We start from the raw sequence: 21,952 nt of genomic DNA on the forward strand, positions 1-21,952 counted from the left end.
CTCACTGCGATTGTTCCAGACACCTCACAGTGTGTCCTCTGCCAAAGAGACAATGGTTGAACACACAGAGGACACTTTCGCGAAGGCCCTGCAGATCTCAAACCAGTATGCACCGTGAGAGGAGTGTCTGTGCAGGAGGTGAGAGGCTACAGGAAAGGACAGGAGAAACTGTTGTTCCTTCCATTCACACTTCTTGTTCTTTGGCTGTTGGGAGAAATGCTGAAGATAACAGTATGCTAGCCATGCAGATAGGGCAAGGTCGCATTGACCCATCAGGTGATGCTCCTCATGTTGACTTTCATCACGGAGCAGACACTGTGCACAGGCAGAGGTTGATGGCAGGTCATCCATTTTGTGCTCTGACCTCTCAGTCCGGTGGAGTGACCGAGAAACTTGGAAGAAAGAGAGAGAGATGGGAATCTAACCAGCAAAACACGCAGGGGTTTTCTGCTGCTTTTTCACAAGGCTTTGTTCCTCAGCTGACGGAAGGAACAGGCACATTGCTTTTTGAAACTGACACTGGTAAAGGAAGGTTGTGTGAGAGTGTGGTGCAGACTGACTCTCCACTGTCCACTCACTCCACAGGATTCAGTCCAGCCGCTGCTGACCCTTTGTTGACTGAGCTCAGCAGCCAGAACAGAGGGGATTGTTCTGCAGGCCCAGAGGTAGCAGAAACACCCTGGTCAGGCACGTGCGCTAACTTTTCCGGATCTCGCATCAGAAGCAGCCAAACATCGGCACTCGGTGATGCGCACACTGATGCTGACAGCTGTCCAAGTCAGAATAGGAACTGCCAGACCAGAAATACTTTAGCCAAGTCACAGTCTTCCTCACAGCCAGTTGCACAAAGTCTGGAATTAACTGAAGGAAAAAATTACCCTGACAGCATTCCACTACTCAGACTGTCTCAAGCTGACCTAGATTCACAGGTCATACCATGTTGTCAGAGACTTGGTCAAAGCTCATCTGCACCAAATGGCAGTCAGTTGAGAGCAGGTGTCATCACTCCTTGCAGTGAGGTCAAGTCATCATCACTGACATCACGTCAGCTGTCATGTGACAACTGTCAGTTGGAGAGCCAGTGTCAGCACAGCCAGTTGACTTCATCAAGCAAGATCAGTCCCACTGCAGCAGCTTCCTCAGTGTGTTTGTCACTACCTGTAACATCCAGCATTGTTCCTTCGGAGATGACTTCTTCATGCATTGAGTTACCCACAGCGACAGACACTTCCATCTCCCTGGGGACATTTTCCTCACTGTCAGAGACTGTTTCCAGCAACTCAGAGTCTAATCAGGCTGGTCATTCCCCTCTCAGCAGACTGTCAGATTCTGTGTACATCAGAACTGGAGGCCAGCAATATTCAGAAAGTAAACCCAGCAGTCAGCAGAAAGACCAAGGAGAGAGGGAGCCAAACAGTGAACTGGAAAAGTCAGAAAATGTCGAAATAAATTGCCACATACCTGAAGACCCAAACACTGTATGTGAGCATCCAGATCATGATGGCAAAGACAAAAGCTGTCAGGAAAGGTTTGTGTTTTCATCAGAAAAACAGTGTGCGATGGCTTCAGAATCCCCCAGTGAAAAATTACCCAACAGTAGCAAACGAGAAACAAAACGGAAGCTGGCACTGGATCAGGCCCACAATGTGTTGTTGGTGACTGGAAAGAAGAGCAGACTACCAGACGAGTCACAGTGTGCACACACTTCAGCAGCACAGACTGCAGACTCCCCTGTCAGTATTCCACCAAGCTGTGAAAAACCCCTGCCCACTGCTGTATCCGCCAGCGCGGCGATCCCTTCATACACATCTCACAGGAAAACCAGAAGCGCTAGCAGTTTGCAGCTGACCGACAGTTTCAGTGACTCGGTGTCAGACAGTGCTTTGGCCAGCATTGTGATGCCAGGGACTCAGAGCCCCAGTACACCAACAGCCTCTGTCAGGGAAGGGATGAGCACAGACTCTTTGCCCGACAGCGTGCTTGCCAACATCACTTCACAAGAAATGCAGCCCTCAGTGGGAGTTGCAGATGAGGCTGCTGTCTCTCCTTTTATGTCAGACTCTGTCACCGATGCTGCTCTGGCTGATGTAAACACGCAGGTGCTGCAAAGCCAACCAAGAACAGAAAACAGTTCTTTTATTCCAGCGTGTTCTCATGCTGCAACAGTAGACAGGCTGGCTGATATGTCCGTGAACAGTGCTATCACTCCAGCCAACCCAGAACTGTCCACTCGAAGCAAGACCAGCGTTTGCTTCACACAGAACGCCTACAACCTTGGCTCTTCCTTGCCGTCAACATGCAAAACCGACCGATCACAGCAACAACACATCAGCCTGACTGATCCTGTGTCTGTGTCTGAGCATCAAAACACATCCAGTGACGATGACGCAAAGAACAGGAGCCACAATAACAAGGACCGCTCTGTGTTTGAAAACGTTTCTTCAGAGACTGCTACCAATGACACATCAGTGGACAAGGAAGCTGAGGAACAGGGCAGCAGCAGCAGTGGTCAGAGTGAGCGTGTGGCAGTGAAGGAGAGAGAGGATGGGGGTGAGGAGGAGAGGCAGACTGGAACAGGCAGGGGAGAGGGCAGACTGAGGGAGGGGGCGCTGTGGGTGCCTGTCAGTGATCCCTCCACAGGTAGGTGTGGCCATTTGATACCATTGTTTTTGGGTTTTTTTTACTCTCTCTCTCTCTCTCTGTCTGTCTCTGTGTGTCTCTCTCTGTGTGTGTGTCTCTCTCTCGTGTTTTAAATCTTTTTTTCAATTCCATCTTTGAGTTACAGTTCTGTTACTGATTCTTTCCAACATTATTATACAGTCATTCTGAAAAAAAAGACAGATTTTTCTTTTAATACTGTATTGGATGTGTATGTAAATAGATTAAACCAAGACTTAATAAATAAGTCACATATCACTAAAGTCACACACACACACACACACACACACACACACACATGTGCATGGATATTTGCACATGAGAAAACGATAACAAAAAAAAAAAACAAAAAAAAAAGTACAGTTGATGTTTACAGTTCAAGATTGTCTCTTTTGTTGTTGGTGTTGTATTTTTTATTTTTTGGTTGTACATTTGAAAGCATCACAAACAGGAAGAAAATTAGGATAATCTAGTGAACAACGCAGTGAAATAGAAAGAACAGTTGACATCTACAGCTTATCAGAATCTCAGAAGCAATACCAAAATGCAGTGTGTATGCGTGTGTGTGTGTGAGTGTGTGTGTGTGTGTGTGTGTGTGTGTGCGCGCGCGCGCATGTGTGTGTTCTTGTGTTCTTTGTGTCTGACCGATTTGTTATTGAAAAGCACTTTGAGAGGCTTGTTGAAAGCACTACATAAATGTACTGTTGTTATCATTCATATTCGTTGTCTTATTCTTAATCATCTTCTTCTTATTTATTATCATTATAAAAATTAAAAAAAAGAGTTATGGTTATTACAGACTTGTGGGCGTGTGTGGTTTCAGGCAGCAAGGTGTACATGAACAGCAGCTCAGGACACACGCTGACCCTGGCACAGTGGAGCGAGAGAGAGAAGGACCTGGCACACTCCACAGACACTGCACAGGGTAGGTGGGTTACAGGGCAAGGTTAAGGAAAACGTATGGTATTGTATCCATGGTGCTGTGTTGCATTGTCTGGTAGTGTGTGGTATTGTGTTGTATGATATTGTGTTGTATTGTACTGTGTTGTACTGTACTGTATTGTATTGTATTGCATTGCATTGCATTGTATTGTATTGTGTTATACTATGTGTATTGCATTGTATTACATTGTATTGTATTGTTTTGTTTTGTATTGTATTACCCGTACTTTTTGTCACAACAGATTTCTTTGTGAGAAATTCGGGATTGCTCTTCCTGGGGGAGAATGCGTCGCTGCTGTGCAGCACCACCCACATTTTTGTTTTTGTTGTTCTCCTGTCTGCAAGTGGATTTCTTCTACTATCAAAGTGGTTTTTTGACTCACTTATGTAAACAAAGTGAGTCTATGTTTTAACCCGGTGTTCGGTTGTCTGTGTGTGTGTGTGTGTGTGTGTGTGTGTGTCCGTGGTAAACTTTAACATTGACATTTTCTCTGCAAATACTTTGTTAGTTGACACCAAATTAGGCATAAAAATAGGAAAAATTCAGTTCTTTCCAGTCATCTTGTTTAAAACAATATTGCACCTCTGGGATGGGCACAAAAAAAAGAAAAGAAAAAAAGAAGCCTAATTATATGCAAACTGCATTTACTGTTATATTTATATTTTTTGTATTCTCTAAACTTGGCACTTTGATATGATATTCTGACCCAACAACAAAGCAGTCATTATTATCATTTTTTGTTCAAACAGGAACTTCTTTTGCTAAGCATGGAATTTTTATTTATTTTGCAAACGTTTTGGTGCAGATAGTAAAAAAGGGAAATTACTCTGTAATTAATGCTAGGGGACTTAATTTATCACAAGTGAGTCTTGAAGGCCTTGCCTCTCTTGTTGTTCTTGTCGTTCTCCTGTCTGCAAGTGGATTTCTTCTGCTATCAAAGTGGGTTTTTTTTTGTTTTTGTTTTTTCCCCACAGAACTGTACCAGAGTCACAACCCAGAAAACACAGTAATTTTATTTCATTCTGATTTTGTTGTTGTTGTTTTTTGTTTTCAGGGACACAGTGCAGACAAGACCAGGCAATGCTCACGGAGACGCCTGGCCCCTGCATGAGGGAGGTTGGAGAGTTGTCTCCACTTAGTCACGGAACCCTGGAGGCGCTGCTGTGCAGTCACCTGGAGGCCGAGGAGGCAGAGGCCCAGTCCAAGTGGAGGGAGGGGAGCAGGGTTGGTGTGGATGACTCAAGGGGGGAGACGGTGACGGACATCCTGAGTGCCTGGGAGAACCCGGTGTTCAAGAAACCGGAGCAGGTATTATGCCTGTTGGTTTTTATTTGTCGTTTATTGGAAGCTATATTTGGTGTCATATACTGTACCATGTCAAACTGATGCAAACTAGGCCTATTGGTTTGCTCTGCTTGGCCAAATTTCACGCGGCTAACAGTGAAAAGACGGGCCCACCCGCTCTCAGCCAATCAAACGCCTCTAAAAACTATAAGCGCTTAATCATTCCTTTTTTTTTAATTACACATACTTAACTGTGACCCACTAGTGCAGACTCCGGCAGGAGTCTGACATTCCTGTCCTGTGCAAGCTACTATCCACCTATGCGGAGAAAACGAAAGTGGCTATGGCCAATAACCTCCCGGAAGTAGGTAATCTCCCCTTTGCCCCCCTGACTAGCGCCCTCTTTTTCCGGCAGCCATCATGACTCCTGTTCCTGTGCTCTTCATACGGCTAAGTTTTTTTAGTATTTTCTGTCTGTCTGTCGATTCTCTGGCGTTCTTGTTTTTTGTCAAACTACGTGGAGTGATGGTCTAGAGGTAACGCGTCTGCCTAGGAAGCGAGAGAATCTGAGCGTGCTGGTTCGAATCACGGCTCAGCCGCCGATATTTTCTCCCCCTCCACTAGACCTTGAGTGTGGTCTGGACGCTAGTCATTCGGATGAGACGATAAACCGAGGTCCCGTTTGCAGCATGCACTTAGCGCATGTAAAAGAACCCGCGGCAACAAAAGGGTTGTTCCTGGCAAAATTCTGTAGAAAAATCCACTTGGATAGGAAAAACAAATAAGACTGCACGCAGGAAAAAAAAAAAAAAATGGGTGGCGATGTAGTATAGTGACGTGCTCTCCGTGGGGAGAGTAGCCCAAATTTCACACAGAGAGATCTGTTGTGATAAAAGAAATACAAATACAAATTTTATTATATTTTGATGTGTTTACTTATTTGTTCATTTTGTTTTGTTTATTTTATTTTATTTTATGTTAAGATATTATGTCAACTGGAATATATATTTTTTATTTTATTTACTTATTTATTAAGACATCTTGCATGTGTTCATACTGCAAGGGTCTCATGCAGCACTGGCCCAGGGGAGTTGAAGCGGGCATGTAGTTGTGGGGTACAAGAAGTTCATATTCTTGAAGCCCTCTTCTTGAACAGGCTCCCAAGGGCCTGACCAGTGCATTGGGTTTATGTGTAGGTCAGGCATTTGGTGAGTTAACTCGAACCTTGATTATTTCCCCAGGTATGTGTATTCTTATACCAGCACACTAATCTGGTTTAAAAAAAAAATTTTTTTTTTTTTTTTTGCTTGGTACAGTTGGCATTTGAAGCTGAACTGATTACAGATTACGGACGCATGAAAAAGAAGCTTTGTTCAACAGATCAAATCAACAATTCTCCATTGATTTTTCCTGTTTTAGTGAACTGCTCTATGTTTTTTTCTACTGCAGGGGTCTCATGTAGTGCTGATCCAGGGGAGTTTTAGCGGGCATGTAGTTGTGGGGTAGAATGAGTTAAAAACAAAAGAAAAAAAGAAGAAATTGTAAGGCAGATGTGTAGTGCATGTGGATCAGACCATATGCTATGACACCTTGAAACTGAAAGTGAAACTGAACAAGTTGTAGATGCTCTCCATTGCTCTGTTTGGATTTGTATATGTGTAAAATATAAGAGTCTGGATTTTAAGCTTGATTTCTGTTTTTTTGTGTTTTTTTTTTGGTGTGTGTAGGTGTGTTTGTGAAGGTATGTGTGTGTCTGTGTGTAATGGGAATATGTAGATGTGTGGGTGGTGTTTGATGTAATCAGTATTGTTTGTTTGTTTGTGTGTGTGTGTGTGTGTGTGTGTGTATTTGGTTTGACGTGACGGCCTGTATATTTTCATTTGTAATATTAGAAGACACTTGAATAATTTCTAGGGTGCAGAGCATATAATTATCTCATTCTTCTTGTTCTTCTTACAAGCAGTAATAATAATAACATCATCATCAGTGTCATCATCATCATTACTGTTATTATTATCAATATTACGATGAGTATTATTGTTATTATTTTCAGGTATGCATATGTGTGGTTATGCACACTCACACATGTTGCAAGCATACATTCACGCATACGTGCAAATCTATTAGCTCACTGAACACACAGTGACGGGCGCAATAGCCGAGTGGATAAAGCGTTGGACTTTCAATCTGAGGGTCCTGGGTTCGAATCACGGTGACGGCGCCTGGTGGGTAAAGTGACGGCGCCTGGTGGGTAAAGGGTGGAGATTTTTACAATCTCCCAGGTCAACATATGTGCAGACCTGCTAGTGCCTGAACCCCCTACATGTGTATATGCAAGCAGAAGATCAAATACGCACGTTAAAGATCCTGTAATCCATGTCAGCGTTCGGTGGGTTATGGAAACAAGAACATACCCAGCATGCACACCCCCAAAAGCGGAGTATGGCTGCCTACATGGCGGGTTAAAAACGGTCATACACGTAAAAGCCCACTCGCGCATATACGAGTGAACGTGGGAGTTGCAGCCCACAAACACAGAAGAAGAAGAAGAACACACAGCACATGTGTAAATATATTGTAACGACTGACGGTGTCGGCGCCCCCTGTTGACAGATTCTGCAGACAGCGACCAGGACCCAGGCGGGGAGAGTGGCGCGGTGTTTCTTCGCTCCCACCGCCTTCACCAAATCCATGCTGTCAGGAGCAAAGGTACCATCACTTCTGGAAACCTCACTGTGAAAGGCAAAGTAATGGTAGTCATGATAATGATGATGATGATAATGGTAGTAATGATGATGATGAGGATGATATTGACATTGATGATGATGATAATGATAGTAATAATCATAATGATGATGATGATAATGATAATGATTGTAATTATAATAGTGGTTGTGATAATGATATTGATGATGATAATGATACTGATATTGATGATAACAATAATAACAATACTGCTACTACTACTACTACTGCTGCTGCTGCTGCTGCTACTTCTACTACTACTTCAAATGGCAATAATAATGATAATAATAATAACAATGATAGTTATGATGATGATGATGATAATATTGTAAACTTCTTCAGTTTTTTTTTTCTTTTTTTTTCTCAAACAGAACTCATAACGCTTTACATGTACGGAACTCATTGATAACAATGCTTGTGTAGCTGACCACACATGGTGATTAGACAGCTGGACAAGTTTATGGTTGCCATAGTAACACTGGGTGACATGTTTTCAGGTGATTGGACAGCTGGACAACAAGTTTGTGGTTGCCATAGTAACGCTGCATGACATGTTTTCAGGTGATCGGACAGCTGGACAAGTTTGTGGTTGCCATAGTAACGCTGGGTGACATGTTTTCAGTTGATAGGACAGCTGGACAACAAGTTTGTGGTTGCCATTGTAACGCTGCATGACCTGTTTTCAGGTGATTGGACAGCTGGACAAGTTTGTGGTTGCCATAGTAACGCTGGGTGACATGTTTTCAGTTGATAGTACAGCTGGACGACAAGTTTGTGGTTGCCATAGTAACACTGGGTGACATGTTTTCAGGTGATTGGACAGCTGGACAAGTTTGTGGTTGCCATAGTAACGCTGCATGACATGTTTTCAGGTGATTGGACAGCTGGACAAGTTTGTGGTTGCCATAGTAACGCTGGGTGACATGTTTTCAGGTGATTGGACAGCTGGACAAGTTTGTGGTTGCCATAGTAACGCTGGGTGACATGTTTTCAGGTGATTGGACAGCTGGACAAGTTTGTGGTTGCCATAGTAACACTGGGTGACATGTTTTCAGGTGATTGGACAGCTGGACAAGTTTGTGGTTGTCACTGTAACGCAGGGTGACATGTTTTCAGGTGATTGGACAGCTGGACAAGTTTGTGGTTGCCATAGTAACACTGGGTGACATGTTTTCAGGTGATTGGACAGCTGGACAAGTTTGTGATTGCCATAGTAACGCAGGGTGACATGTTTTCAGGTGATTGGACAGCTGGACAAGTTTGTGGTTGCCATAGTAACGCTGCATGACATGTTTTCAGGTGATTGGACAGCTGGACAAGTTTGGTTGCCATAGTAACACTGGGTGACATGTTTTCAGGTGATTGGACAGCTGGACAAGTTTGTGGTTGTCACTGTAACGCAGGGTGACATGTTTTCAGGTGATTTGACAGCTGGACAACAAGTTTGTGGTTGCCACAGTAACGCAGGGTGACATGTTTTCAGGTGATTGGACAGCTGGACAACAAGTTTGTGGTTGCCACAGTAACGCAGGGTGACATGTTTTCAGGTGGTCGGACAGCTGGACAACAAGTTTGTGGCATGCCTTATTCAGGAGGACAGCGCTCTCATGCACTCCACCACCAGCTCTGACTCACAGGGTAATGTTGACATTGCCTGCTGATGTAGCGTGGGGTAGCTGTGAAAGCTGTGTCTGTGTGATTGTGATAAGATTATACACTGTGGTTGAGAGTGAAGGGGACTGAATAGAGAACCATGGAGGGATGGGCAGGAGTAATTGGAGGTATGAGAGGTAAGGTGGGGTGTGGGGATGAGTGAGAAAGGTGAAAAACTCTGTGTGTGTGTGTGTGTGTGTGTGTGTGTGTGTGTGTGTAGATTTGCATACTTATTTTTGGACTCCCAGTTTTAATCCATATATGCTATGTACAAATGTTTTTTTTTATGGGGAATGTTTAATAAGAACGTGCTGTTTTATCACTTTATGTTGCAGTTGTAGTTTTGTTTGAATGCACAAGGACATGTGCAGGAGTGTGCATTTATACATGTGTATGTTTGTGATCCGTTACTTGTACATACATAGAGATGAATATATCTGTTTTCATGTCTGCAAAAAACAACAACAACAACTGTATTAAATCATAAAATTATGGAGCAAATTGCTTAACTCACTCAGTACGGCCAGTCCTCTCTTCTCCTCTACACAGACCCCTCGGATGTCCAGTGGGTGTCTGAATGACCCAACCTTTAGCTTCCGTTGTCAGAATTGTGGTATTCTTTGTCAACATTCACCTCTTCAGTATAAGAGCCTTCTGTCTTGCAATATTTTGATGATGGTAACTGGGGTGAAACGCTGTTAACGTCGTCTCTTTCGCCGTTCGTATGGAGAGAGTTAACCCCTCGACTTCTGAGCCTTGGTGAGAAGAGATCAGTGTGGTATGCAACTAATACTTCAATTACAAATACTTAACCGTGACCCACTAGTGCAGACTCCAGCAGGGGTCTGACATTCCTGTCCTGTGCAAACTACTATCCGCCTATGTGGAGAAAACGAAAGTAGCTATGGCCGATAACCTCCCGGTAGTAGGTAACCTCCCCTTTGCCCCCCTGACTAGCGCCCTCTTTTTCCGGCAGCCATTATGACTCCTGTTCCTGTGCTCTTCATACGGCTAATTTTTTTTTCCGTATTTTCTGTCTGTCTGTCGCTTCTCTGGCGTTCTTGTTTTTTAAGCGGTGTCACTGATTTTGCCGCGCAAAAAGTAACGCAATCTGAAGGGGAAGCAGTTTGAATAAAGACTGGTAACTGACACCCTGACCTGTTACTCTGCTAAGGTGACAGCCCTTCACTGACAAGTACGCTTCTCAGCAGCAGTCAAAAGGCTGATGCCTTTAGTGTTGTAAAGGTGGCACACTGTTGTTCAGAGGTCTGGAGGCGCTGTGGCCGTACCGGCCAGGTCTTGGGACTTCTGATCCCGTGTTCTCCAGGGATCAGGGTTCGAGGCCCCAGTTTCGGCATGGTGTTGTGTGTCCTTGGGGGGGAAGGCACTTTACTCCGATTTCCCTCTCTCCACCCAGGTGTGAATGGATATTCAACTTTGGTTGGGGAAGTTTGAAACGGTGGAAGGAGGGGATTGGGCCCCCGTCTTCCTAATCCGAGCCCTACACACAGGTAAGTATGAGTTCACTGCCACCCAGTGGCCGTAAAAGGCTATGGGACCTTTAACACTTAACATTTATTTGCTTTTATCATCATTGTTGTCTTTTTTATTTATTTATTTTATTATTATTATTATTAATCTTATTATTTATCTATTTTTATTTTTTAAAAATTATATTATCATTATTTATATAGTTAGTTATTTAGTTATTTATTTATATATTTATTTATTTTATTTTATTTTATTTTTTTTTTTTTTTTGTACGCTTATAGTTGACTTCATCAAGTTTTTGCGCCTTATACATATTATTATTAGTAGTAGTAGTTCTTTTTTTATGTATTTATTTATTTTATTTTATTTTATTTATTTATTTATTTATTTTCTCAAGGCCTGACTAAGCGCGTTGGGTTAACGCTGCTGATCAGGCATCTGCTTGGCAGATGTGGTGTAGCGTATATGGATTTGTCCAAACGCAGTGACGCCTCCTTGAGCTACTGAAACTGAAAGTGAAACTAACACTTAACACTGTTGTTGCTGGTTTATGCAGACAGCCAGGGAGGAGGCCTGGTGGTGCTGTTTGATCAGCATGCTGCCCATGAAAGGATCCGACTGGAGCAGCTTCTGGCAGGTGCTGTGCATATCACAGAGTCACATAATGATAATGATTCTTCTTCTTATTCTTCTTATTGCTCTTCTTATTGATTCTTTTATACTGCCTATCTTCAGTCAGATAACAGAGGTTTGGGATCAGACCCGATTGTGTTTTAGTTCCGTTCATATATATATATATATACATACACACACACACTCATGGCAAAGATGAAATATGCATGTTAAAGATATATACATACACACACACTCATGGCAAAGATGAAATATGCATGTTAAAGATCCTGTGGTCCTTCTTAGCATTTGGTGGGTTACAGATACATGGACGTACCTCCAAAACAGTATGGCCTCTGATATGGGGGTGGTGGGGATGGTCGATAGGTGAGAAAAAAAAACAGAAAAAGAGAAAAAACCTGCTCACACATTAACAAATTAATATAGGAGTTGCAGGTCCTGGATGCAAAAGGGAGTGGGATAGTGAGTGAAAGCTCTGTGGCAGAATCGGTTTGGCATTGGAGTTCTGGTCCAGTGTTCACCAGGTGATCAGGGTTCAGGGCCTCATTTCTGCATGGTGTTGTGTCTTCAACTCATTCTACTCCAGGTACCAGTTATCTTGTACTATGATTAGACGGGCGCAATAGCCGAGTGGTTAAAGCGTTGGACTGTCAATCTGAGGGTCCCGGGTTCGAATCACGGTGACGGCGCCTGGTGGGTAAAGGGTGGAGATTTTTACAATCTCCTAGGTCAAAATATGTGCAGACCTGCTAGTGCCTGAACCCCCTTCGTGTGTATATGCAAGCAGAAGATCAAATACGCACGTTAAAGATCCTGTAATTCATGTCAGCATTCGGTGGGTTATGGAAACAAGAACATACCCAGCATGCACACCCCCGAAAACGGAGTATGGCTGCCTACATGGCGGGTTAAAAACGGTCATACACGTAAAAGCCCACTCGTGTGCATACGAGTGAACGCAGAAGAAGAAGAAGAAGTACTATGATTACTTCCCCTGTGGACCGTGTATGAGTATTCTCGTACCAGTACACTATTCTGATTTTAGTGAACAACTCTACTTTTTACTGCAGTAGTGTCATGTCGTGCTGGTCCCGGGGAGTTTTAGCAGGCATGTGTGTGTGTGTATGGGGTAGAATGAGTTAATACATAATGAGCAAGGACACAAGATTTCTTCAGGATATGCTGTCATTTCCAGCTTGAAAGGCTACAGCCTTTACTCATATCCCATGCTGTTTCAGATGTGTATGAAAAAAGCGACGGTGTGAGTGACACAGAGAAGAGGAGAATCAGGCGTTGTGACGTTCAGCCGCCAAGAACTATGGACCTGTCGGAGGAAGACGTGCGACTGATGCAGACGTTCCGGGCAGAGTTTGATCGAATCGGTAATGCCAGTTGTTTGTGTTCCAGTCTTTTCCTATCTGTCTGTCATTTCTCTTGTCTGTCTTCCCCTCATTGGGGTACCATGTGCTCTTTCAGCAGAAATAGTATCCCCACATTCTGGAAAATCTGTGCTGGAAATTGTCTCTTTTCGATTGTTCTTTCTGGGCTTTTCCTTCTTTTTTCTGTCATCTTTTTTTTCTTCTTATTTTTGTGTCTTTTTGGTCCATTCACCTTTTCTTTCCCCCCAGAAAGCCTTGATTATGTTTCTGGTCTTTTCTGGACTTGATAATTGGCCACTCTTACTGTGTCGCATTCTTTGTTGTTGTTTTTTGCGCCTAATTTGTGTGCGGTGCTTGTTGGCAATTTTTAGTTTTGAATAGCTGTTATTATGTCTAATTTTGTTTAGTAGTATAATTATGTTTATGTTCAGGTCAGTTTGTTTTTTTAAAATCCTGTGATGAAAAATTGATGGTCAATGTCAGAGGCATGTTTTAGGTTTATGAACATGAATGCTACTGTACTTGTGCCTAATTTTCTTTTCCAGGTGATTTTTTTGGTGGTTATTTTTGTTTTGGTTTGTTGGTTGTTGGGTTTTTTTCATGTTCTCCTGGACCAGTGTGTACAGTTTTCCAGCACTTGTGTGGCCCTGTGTTGTCAGCAGGGCTGTAAACAACAAAAGATAAAGATGACGAAGATAGATGTTTCTTTATGGGTTTTTGACTCACTTGTGTAAACAAAGTGAGTCTATGTTTTAACCCGGTGTTTGGTTGTGTGTGTGTGTGTGTGTCTGTGTGTGTGTGTGTCTGTGTGTCCGTGGTAAACTTTAACATTGACATTTTCTCTGCAAATACTTTGTCAGTTGACACCAAATTAGGCATAAAAATAGGAAAAATTCAGTTCTTTCCAGTCATCTTGTTTAAAACAATATTGCACCTCTGGGATGGGCACAAAAAAAATAAAAAGTGAAGCCTAATTATATGCAAACTGCATTTACTGTTATATTTATATTTTTTGTATTCTCTAAACTTGGCACTTTGACCTCTTATTCTGACACAACAACAAGAGGAGTCATTATTATCATTTTTTGTTCAAACAGGAACTTCTTTTGCTAAACACGGAAGTTTTATTTATTTTGCAAACGTTTTGGTGCAGATAGTAAAAAAGGGAAATTACTCTGTAATTAATGCTAGGGGACTTAATTTATCACAAGTGAGTCTTGAAGGCCTTGCCTCTCTTGTTTTTTGTGCTGGGGACAGTTAGTTCCTTGCAGCAGTTAAAGCAGGCCCCCCGAAGCCCAGTGTATATGAGCATGACTCGTGTTCCGTTTGCCCCCAGGGGTGAGGTTTGAGGTGGACAGGGAGCGGAGAGACAGAGTGCACGCACACACCATGCCGGCCTGCATGGCTCAGAGGGAAGCCAACGACCGCAAGCGGGGCAAGGACCCCCTCAGCTATGAATATCTGCAGGTCTTTTTTTTTTTTTTTTTTTTTTTTTTCATATTTCAGTTCAATCGTTTTGCCTTCAGTGTGTCTTTTTTTTCTTTCCTTTTCTTATTATTTATTGAAGTGTTTGCTTATTTATTCTACTTAATTTTTTTTAATTTCATTTCATGTTAATGTTTTTACACAAACCTAGGGTAGGCTCTCAAGGCCTGACAAGCATGTTGGGTTTATGTGTAGGTCAGGCATCTGTGTTTGAAATCTGACCAAAAAAAAAAAAAAAGAAGAAAAGAAAAAGAATTAATGCAGATGTGGTGTAGAATCTAGTCCTTCACGCATTTTCAACATCCGTTGTATGAGTTTGCATGTGTGTACTGAAATGAATTACATAATGTGTATGTGACTAGACAGTTGACCACCGAGAAGAAGAAGAAATGGTGTTATGAGAGCACATCAATCTGTAGCTGCAGCTTCAGGAGTTGTAGATGAGTTATGAATATTTACAGGTCACCAACTTTGGTTTATTGGTTGATCTCTTTGTGTGTGTGGAAGAAATTATTATTATTATTATTATTGATCTTACAGAAATTCTTATTGGTACCGTATGAATGATAAGGTATGTTGACAGAAGATGAATTAAATGTTATACATGGTATTTGTTGGTATGGTATTTGTTGGAACAGTATCATGCATATTCCTTGTGACTCCGGTACACTTGGTAATAAAGACACATTCTATTCTATTCTGTTCTATGCAGTCAGAGTATGGGTGTAGTTTTTAAATGGATAAGTTGTGTGTGTGTGTGTGTGTGTGTGTGTGTGTGATTGTGCGCATCTGTGTGTGTGTGTGTGTGTGTGTGTGTGTGTGAAAATAAGGACAAGTCTTCTAGACATACTGATAGTGTGTTTTTTCTTGTGTGCAGATAATGATCAGGGAACATACTCAGGTACGTTTTAATTTTTAGAAAATATCCGTATTATAGTCCTCAGTAGATAGAGGAAACCCCCGCCCCCTCCAGCACCTCCCTTTAAAAAGTTTCCATATATGATTGCTTTGTTGTTACACTTAACATTATTCTGAAAAAAAAGCACATCTTTTAGCAGTAATGTTTTTCTTTTTGTTCCTTAGGTGCTGGTAGCCAAGTTGTGCACAGTATGTGACTATGTATGTGTGTGTGTGTGTGTGTGTGTGTGTGTGTGTGTGTGTGTGTGTGTGTGTGAGGAGGCTAGGGTGTGGGGACCTCAGGATGGGAGGAGAGGAGTATGTGTGTGTGTGGGTGGGTGGGTGTGGGTGTGTGTGTGTGAGGTGTCTGGAGTGTGGGGACCTCAGGATGGGAGGAAAGGAGAGAGAGAGAGAGAGTGTGCGTGTGTGTGCGCACGCGTGTGTAGTTCTTTGATAGTGTGTACCCTGATGCACACAGCCACGTGGTGCTATGTCTGGCAGCAACTGCTGAACACATCTGGAGCCAAGCAGCAGCTGCCGAAGCAGATCCATCGACTCCTGGCCACACATGCCTGCAAAGGTGAGAGAGAGGCAGCACAAAAACCTTTCTGCTTTGGGACAGGCTTTTCTGTTTTCACATCAAAATTATTCATGATTCTCATGGCCATTGACAGCCATTCAAACTGCTGTACATGGCATTGCATTTTGTGTCAGTTCTAAATCAGTGCAACTTTTCAGTGAAACACTGACAGTGTAAATTTAGGAACAAAATTCCATTTGAGATTGTTTTTGAGCACCCAAACGATTGACGCAGTCGTGTGTGTATCCTGTTTGAAAACATGGTTACATGCAAAGACAAGGAGTCGATGAAAGGACAGAAACGTATAAAATGCAAAAAAAACTTAGCCGCAAATGTAGGACAGGTCTCGAAATCCAAAATGGCTGCCGGAAAAGAGACTGCTGCTTCTGGTAACACAAGGGAGGTAACTACCAAGGGAGGCTATTTCCCGCAGCTTCTTTTGATTTCTCCGCATAGCGGACTAGTAGTTTGGACAGGACAGGAATTCAGACCCCTGCTGGAGTCTGCACCAGTGGGTCACGGTAAGTATGTTACTTAAACGTAATTTTAGGAAGAGAATTTCCTTTTTGATATGTCAAATTATGTCTGATGGTGTTGGACCAGATTTTTCTTGGGTCTCCCCACATTGTGTTCTGTATTGAAATGAGTTCAATGGATTCATTGGCTGCACACAGTGCTTCAGGAAATACAAGTATCATGATAACCCAGTCCTTAAGCTTATATTTGTTGTTTTTTTACAACAAGATGTTATTTTTTAACACTAACATGTTAAACCGATAAGACATTCATTCATAATAACTTTTATGACAACATTATTTTAATCAAGAGCGAGGTGCCCTTTCTCATCTCAGTGTTTTCCTTGATATTATGAATATTGGATCCACATCTATGTTACACATGTTTGTTCGTGTGTGTGCATGGGTTTGTGTGTGTGTGTGTGTGTGTGTGTGTGTGTGTGTGCACTTGTATGCTTTGTTTCTGACTGACGTGTTATTGTAAAGGGCTCTGAGAGGTTTTAAAGTGCTAATGAATATTGTCTGATCTTATTGTTCTTATTTTCCTCATTGTTGTTGTTCTGTGCACAGGTGCCATCAAGTTTGGTGACCGACTGGCGATGTCAACGTGCCATGAGCTGCTCTCCTCACTGTCGACTTGCGACCTGCCCTTCCAGTGTGCGCACGGCCGTCCCTCCATCGCACCCCTCATCAGTCTCACTCAGCTCCGACATGCTGCCCCTGAGGAGGTCAGGTTTTTTGTTGGTTTTGTTTTTAAAAAAAAAGTGTAAAAAAAAGAAAAGTATCAGAAAAATCAGGATTATTACATTTTCGTAAAAAGAGGGCGCTAGGCAGGGATGCAGTGGGGAGGTAACCTACTACGGGAGGTTATTGGCCGTAGCTACTTTCGTTTTCTCCGCAGAGGCGGATAGTAGTTTGCACAGGACAAGAATCAGACCCCTGCCGGAGTCTGCACTAGTGGGTCACGGTAAGTATGTTACTTAAACATAATTTTAGGAAGAATATTTCCTATTATTGCATTTTCTGACATTAAACTTGGAGGGGGGGGGGGGAGGGGTAGCAGAGATGAGAGATGTTGGAGGGGCCAGTGCCAACTAATTCAGTGCGATCAGGGTTTAACTCTGGCCCAGCCACCCAAACAAGGAAGATGTTCCTGTGTCCAGTTGGAAGACATGACAACATTCATAATGTAGAATTGATCGGTTGATAGAAAAATAGGAAATGTGGGGAAAAAAACCAAAAAAAACTGCTTGGATGCTCAAGATGCACAGAAAGGAAGATGGTTGCTGGAAAAGAGTGCATTGCATACATAAGCAAAGAGGAGTAGATGTATTAAGGGAGGATACTAGCTACAGCTACTTTCATTATTGCCGCTTGGGCAGAGAAGTATTCTATGCAAGACAAGAATTATACCCCTGCCAGAGTCTGAACCAGTGGGTCATGGTAAACGTATGTCTGAATGAATGTAAAAAGCAAAGAAACAAATGAACACTAAGTGACTAACACACACTCAGACACACACTCTCTCTCTTTCTTTCTCTCTCTGCTTGCACTCATACATTGTGTAATCTTTTAAACTTCAGCATGCTACTTCTGTTTTTCATTTTTTCCTCCAAATAGTTTCATGAAGTCAAATTTATTATTATTAATTTTTTTTTGTTTCAGAAGAGACCCCCACGATTATGGAAACTGCGGAAGGGTCAGCTCCAGTCAGCCACACAGGATCAGTAGGCGTCCTGTAGACAGTGCTGTACACGACACACAGTCTTTCTTCTCCATCCTCCCATGGCTGGAAGACATGGCTCACAAGCATGGCGAGGCCCCCTCCAGGGATGAAACGGCCATGGCTGGCTTGTTTCGGTTGAACCCGACTTCTTGTGGAGGAGGCCTTTGAAACTACAGCAAAGGCTTGTGTGGTCCCTGTTTTATTTGGCTGCAGTGATATCCTTACAGACTTGATGGTGTTGGTGGTGTTTCTCTTTGATGTCTTTCACTCTGTGGTTTGAGCTGGCTGAAAAAAAAAAAAAAAAAAAAAATAAAAAGGATTCGATGCTGATGGGGCAGGAGGTTTGGGTTTGGGAGTACAGCAACAGTGGCCATAATCATTATCATCATCATCATCATCTTTGACATAATAACAGGGCTCGTGAAAATGGGTACAGCAACAATGGTTATAATCATCATCATCATCATCATCATCATCTTTGACATAATAACAGGGCTCGTGAAAATGGTTACAGAATGGTAACAACAAATATGATGTTAAAAGTAGTGGTTAAAAAAAAGTATCTTTATCTCTCTCTCTCTCTCTCTCTCTCTCTCTCTCTCTCTCTCTCTCTCTATATATATATATATATATATATATTAACCTTAAGAGAGACAGAGATTAATGGTTGTGGCATTACATAAGTGGTATGTATAATGCCCATGTTGTCTGGAATCATTTGAACACAGATCTGATTTGTGTGAGTAGCAAGATAAAGAGATGGTTTATGGTGTGTGTGTGTGTGTGTGTGTGTGCGCGCGCGTGTGTGTGCATGTGTGTGTGTGCTAATGCATGCACATGCAACTTGTGTGGAGGACACTATCAAAAATGTATATGGGTTCATCACCTTGTTTAACATTTGTTTTTTTGTTTGTCAAATTTTATCTCACATGGCCAGTCCATTCTTCTCCATGTCACCAGAATATCTTTTCATCTCTCAAATTCCCAACTTTAGTGACCTTCTTTAAAGATTCCTTTGATTCTTTCTTGGTACCATTTGCTCGTTGTGTACATAGTCTTGGATTTGTCGAACTAAGCAGTTTTTATCTGTGATAAAAGGAGAGAATCAGCTGCTATATATGACTGAATAAAATACTGACAAATTGATGCACTGGAAAGAACTCTTAATTCCTCCAGTCATCTCACCGTTTTACAATCAGATGCAGAGAAATTTGGGGATGGGATGGGGGTGAGGTGGGGGGTACTTTGTGCGAGAAGCAAGGGACACAATGAAAACTATGCAGTCATGTCACGACATCTAATGGCATAGAACATGTTTCGTTTATGTGGGCTTCTCCATCTCTCCTGTTAGAGGATATCTTCATGCGTACAGTGGATTTGTCTGGAAAGCTCAGCACTGTTCAATGGATTAATCCCCTTGAGTGCAGAACTTCAGTGGAATAAGATAAATGTGGCGTGAATTACAAGAGCAGTTACTGTGTTTTTTGTCTTTGATTTTGTCATTGATTTTGCTGATCAAAAGTAATACAATTCCAATTCAGTTTCTCAAGGAGGCATCACTGTGTTTGGACAAATCCATATACGCTACACCACATCTGCTAGGCAGATGCCTGACCAGCAGCATAACCCAAGGTGCTTAGTCAGGCCTTGAGTGGATGCATATATATTTGTGTACCTATCCGAGTGTGTTTCTTCTACAGAATTTTACCAGAGGACAACACTCTTGTTGCCATGGGTTCTTTTTCAGTGCACCAAGTGCGTGCTGCACACGAGACCTCAGTTTATCGTCACATCTGAACGACTAGATGCTCAGTTCGATTTTCCAGTCAAACATGGGATATCATATCTACTGATTTCTTTAAATCAAATGCAAGAATGGGACTGCTTTGAGTGTATTTACTTTTTTCAAACGTTAGTCCATGTGAACGTTGCAACAGACACTGCTCTCCAGTGTTATCAAATAATGTGTTTTGTGAATGTAATGAAAAACAAGAATACTCTGTATAAAGTATTATCAAACATGAATTTTCAAACGTCTATTAATAAACTTTTTGTGAAAGTTTTTATTATTTTGTGATAATAGTGTGGATGATGTGCATGTGTGTGTGTGTGTGTGTGTGTGTGTGTGTGTGGTGCAGTGTGTGCAGAATGTGTGTGTGTGTGCGCGCAAATGCATACACATGTGTATGCACACTCATTTGCTTAAAAGTCTCATCAGATTAGTGTCATGATCTGAGGATCAATCTGCTTATTTATTCATGTTTGGAGTTATCGAGTATAGTTGATATGGACGTTCTGTGCATGGTCACTCGTTTCTGTGCATGCACACAAACATGCACATGCTTCCATACATACACACATGCACACACACACACACACACACACACATGTGCACACACACTCACACACATGCACATGCTCGTGCATGCACACACATACACACACACACCACAAACTGGAAGTGCTCAAGAGCAAAACTCATGCATTATTTTATTGTTACAATACCATATTGGTCAATTTTCTTTAAACATTTGAAGCTCTTTTTCAAACATATATTTTAAAAGTATGCAGAAGTCAGTATTACTGACTTCCCTTTCTTTAATAACTGAAAACGTTTTATATAGAAGCAAAGAGACAACCATACAGTCTTCATAACTGTCTGTACATTGATTCAATCAAAGAGAGCAGCAACAGCACAAAATTTATTCTATCAACAGATGAGAGAGCTGCTTCTACAACCTGTTGGAGAATAATGCCCACTTTGTTCTTTTCATTACATATGCATGATGTGAAGTTAAAATATTGCTGGGTTCCCCCTCTCTGTGTGTGTGTCTTTTATGTATCTTTCACTTTATTATGTTTTAGTGTATTTACTTATTTGTTTATTTTGTTTATTTCATTTCATTTCAACCTTTTCCGGATGCCCTTTTTGACTACACAGTCACGACTTTGCGGGTCCACCAGTACCCATACATTTTGATGTTTTACACATACCTATAGAGTCAGTAGGCTGTCAAGGCCTGACCATTAGTATGTTGCATTTATTCAAATTCTAGGCATCCACTCAATTCTTTCACCAAAACCAGTTCTGGTGTAGACCATATGGATCAGTCTGCACACCGTGACACCCTTTTAAAAAATTAATTTTTTAATTTTATTTTATTAAACTGAAACCGAAACTGTTTGAAACTCTCTTTGTCTCCATCCATCTGTTAATCTGTGTCACGTGTTTAGTGTGCCGATGTGTTTGCTTGTGTGTACATGCATGCTTGTAAAGGAGAGAAACAGGAGGACTTGGGCTGGGGACTGGGGGGGGGAGAGGATGTGTGTGTTGGGGGTGGGGGGCGGTGGAAACCTAAGCAACAATGTAATCAGAGTCAGTCAGTCAATGACCCGGTTCTTTCGTCCATATAACAACACAAAAAAACAAAAGTGTTACCTTGCCGCTCCTCCGCTGCTTAGATAGTCATCTCAGCTTCCTGCCTGTTTGGCGATCCGGTGTGAAACGATGGCGGTGACCAGGCAGACCTTGATCCCCTGTGTAAATTATCCACTGTGGCATTAACGCAGTGCCATTGATCTCGGCATTAGCCGTCAGCAAGGGTTGCGCTTATCGCCCTTTGCCTATCGGTGTTTCATTGACACAGCACCTAAGGCGATAATTTTCACTTTTATTTTTGTTCTTCTTCTTATTTTTTTAACTCCCCCCCCCCCCCTCCAGCCCCCTTAAAAAAAAAAAAAAATCATGTGTCACAACTACCCCGGCGTGGGTTGTCCGATTAGGCAGTCTGTGATAACTGATGGTGATATATTATTTCCCACGCAAGTGTGTGTGTGTGTGTGTGTGTGTGTGTGTGTGTGTGTGTGTGTGCCGGAAAGAGAGAGAGAGAGAGAGAGTCTGGCAGTTCTTCGATTTTTTTCATTTAAGATTTACGCAATCTAAAAAGTTCTGCAGGCCAGACA

At 42.2% G+C, this 21,952-nt stretch overlaps 1 protein-coding gene across 1 annotated transcript; it reads left to right on the forward strand.

Annotated features, from left to right (window-relative positions):
- Positions 1 to 107: 107 nt before the first annotated feature.
- On the forward strand, positions 108 to 20,036 carry LOC143296124 (uncharacterized). The gene is made up of 12 exons (XM_076607907.1): positions 108 to 2,640; positions 3,482 to 3,583; positions 4,656 to 4,909; positions 7,499 to 7,594; positions 9,178 to 9,268; positions 11,331 to 11,411; positions 12,646 to 12,789; positions 14,123 to 14,253; positions 15,149 to 15,172; positions 15,670 to 15,748; positions 16,834 to 16,991; positions 17,929 to 20,036. The coding sequence occupies exons 1-12, from the start codon at positions 108 to 110 to the stop codon at positions 17,992 to 17,994; spliced, it is 3,759 nt and encodes a 1,252-aa protein (XP_076464022.1). The 3' UTR covers positions 17,995 to 20,036.
- The last annotated feature ends 1,916 nt before the right edge of the window (positions 20,037 to 21,952 follow it).

Source organism: Babylonia areolata, chromosome 21, assembly GCF_041734735.1.
Source record: "Babylonia areolata isolate BAREFJ2019XMU chromosome 21, ASM4173473v1, whole genome shotgun sequence".
In the NCBI taxonomy this organism is placed as follows: domain Eukaryota; kingdom Metazoa; phylum Mollusca; class Gastropoda; order Neogastropoda; family Buccinidae; genus Babylonia; species Babylonia areolata.

What these genes read in the sequence shown, in the direction of transcription:
- LOC143296124 (XM_076607907.1), top strand. Translation starts at nt 108, where the DNA reads ATGCACCGTGAGAGGAGTGTCTGTGCAGGAGGTGAGAGGCTACAGGAA. An exon ending in CACCAGCTCTGACTCACAGG is followed by an intron (nt 9,269 to 11,330) that starts GTAATGTTGACA and finishes TGGTTTATGCAG; the next exon opens with ACAGCCAGGGAGGAGGCCTG. An exon ending in TCAGCTATGAATATCTGCAG is followed by an intron (nt 14,254 to 15,148) that starts GTCTTTTTTTTT and finishes TCTTGTGTGCAG; the next exon opens with ATAATGATCAGGGAACATAC.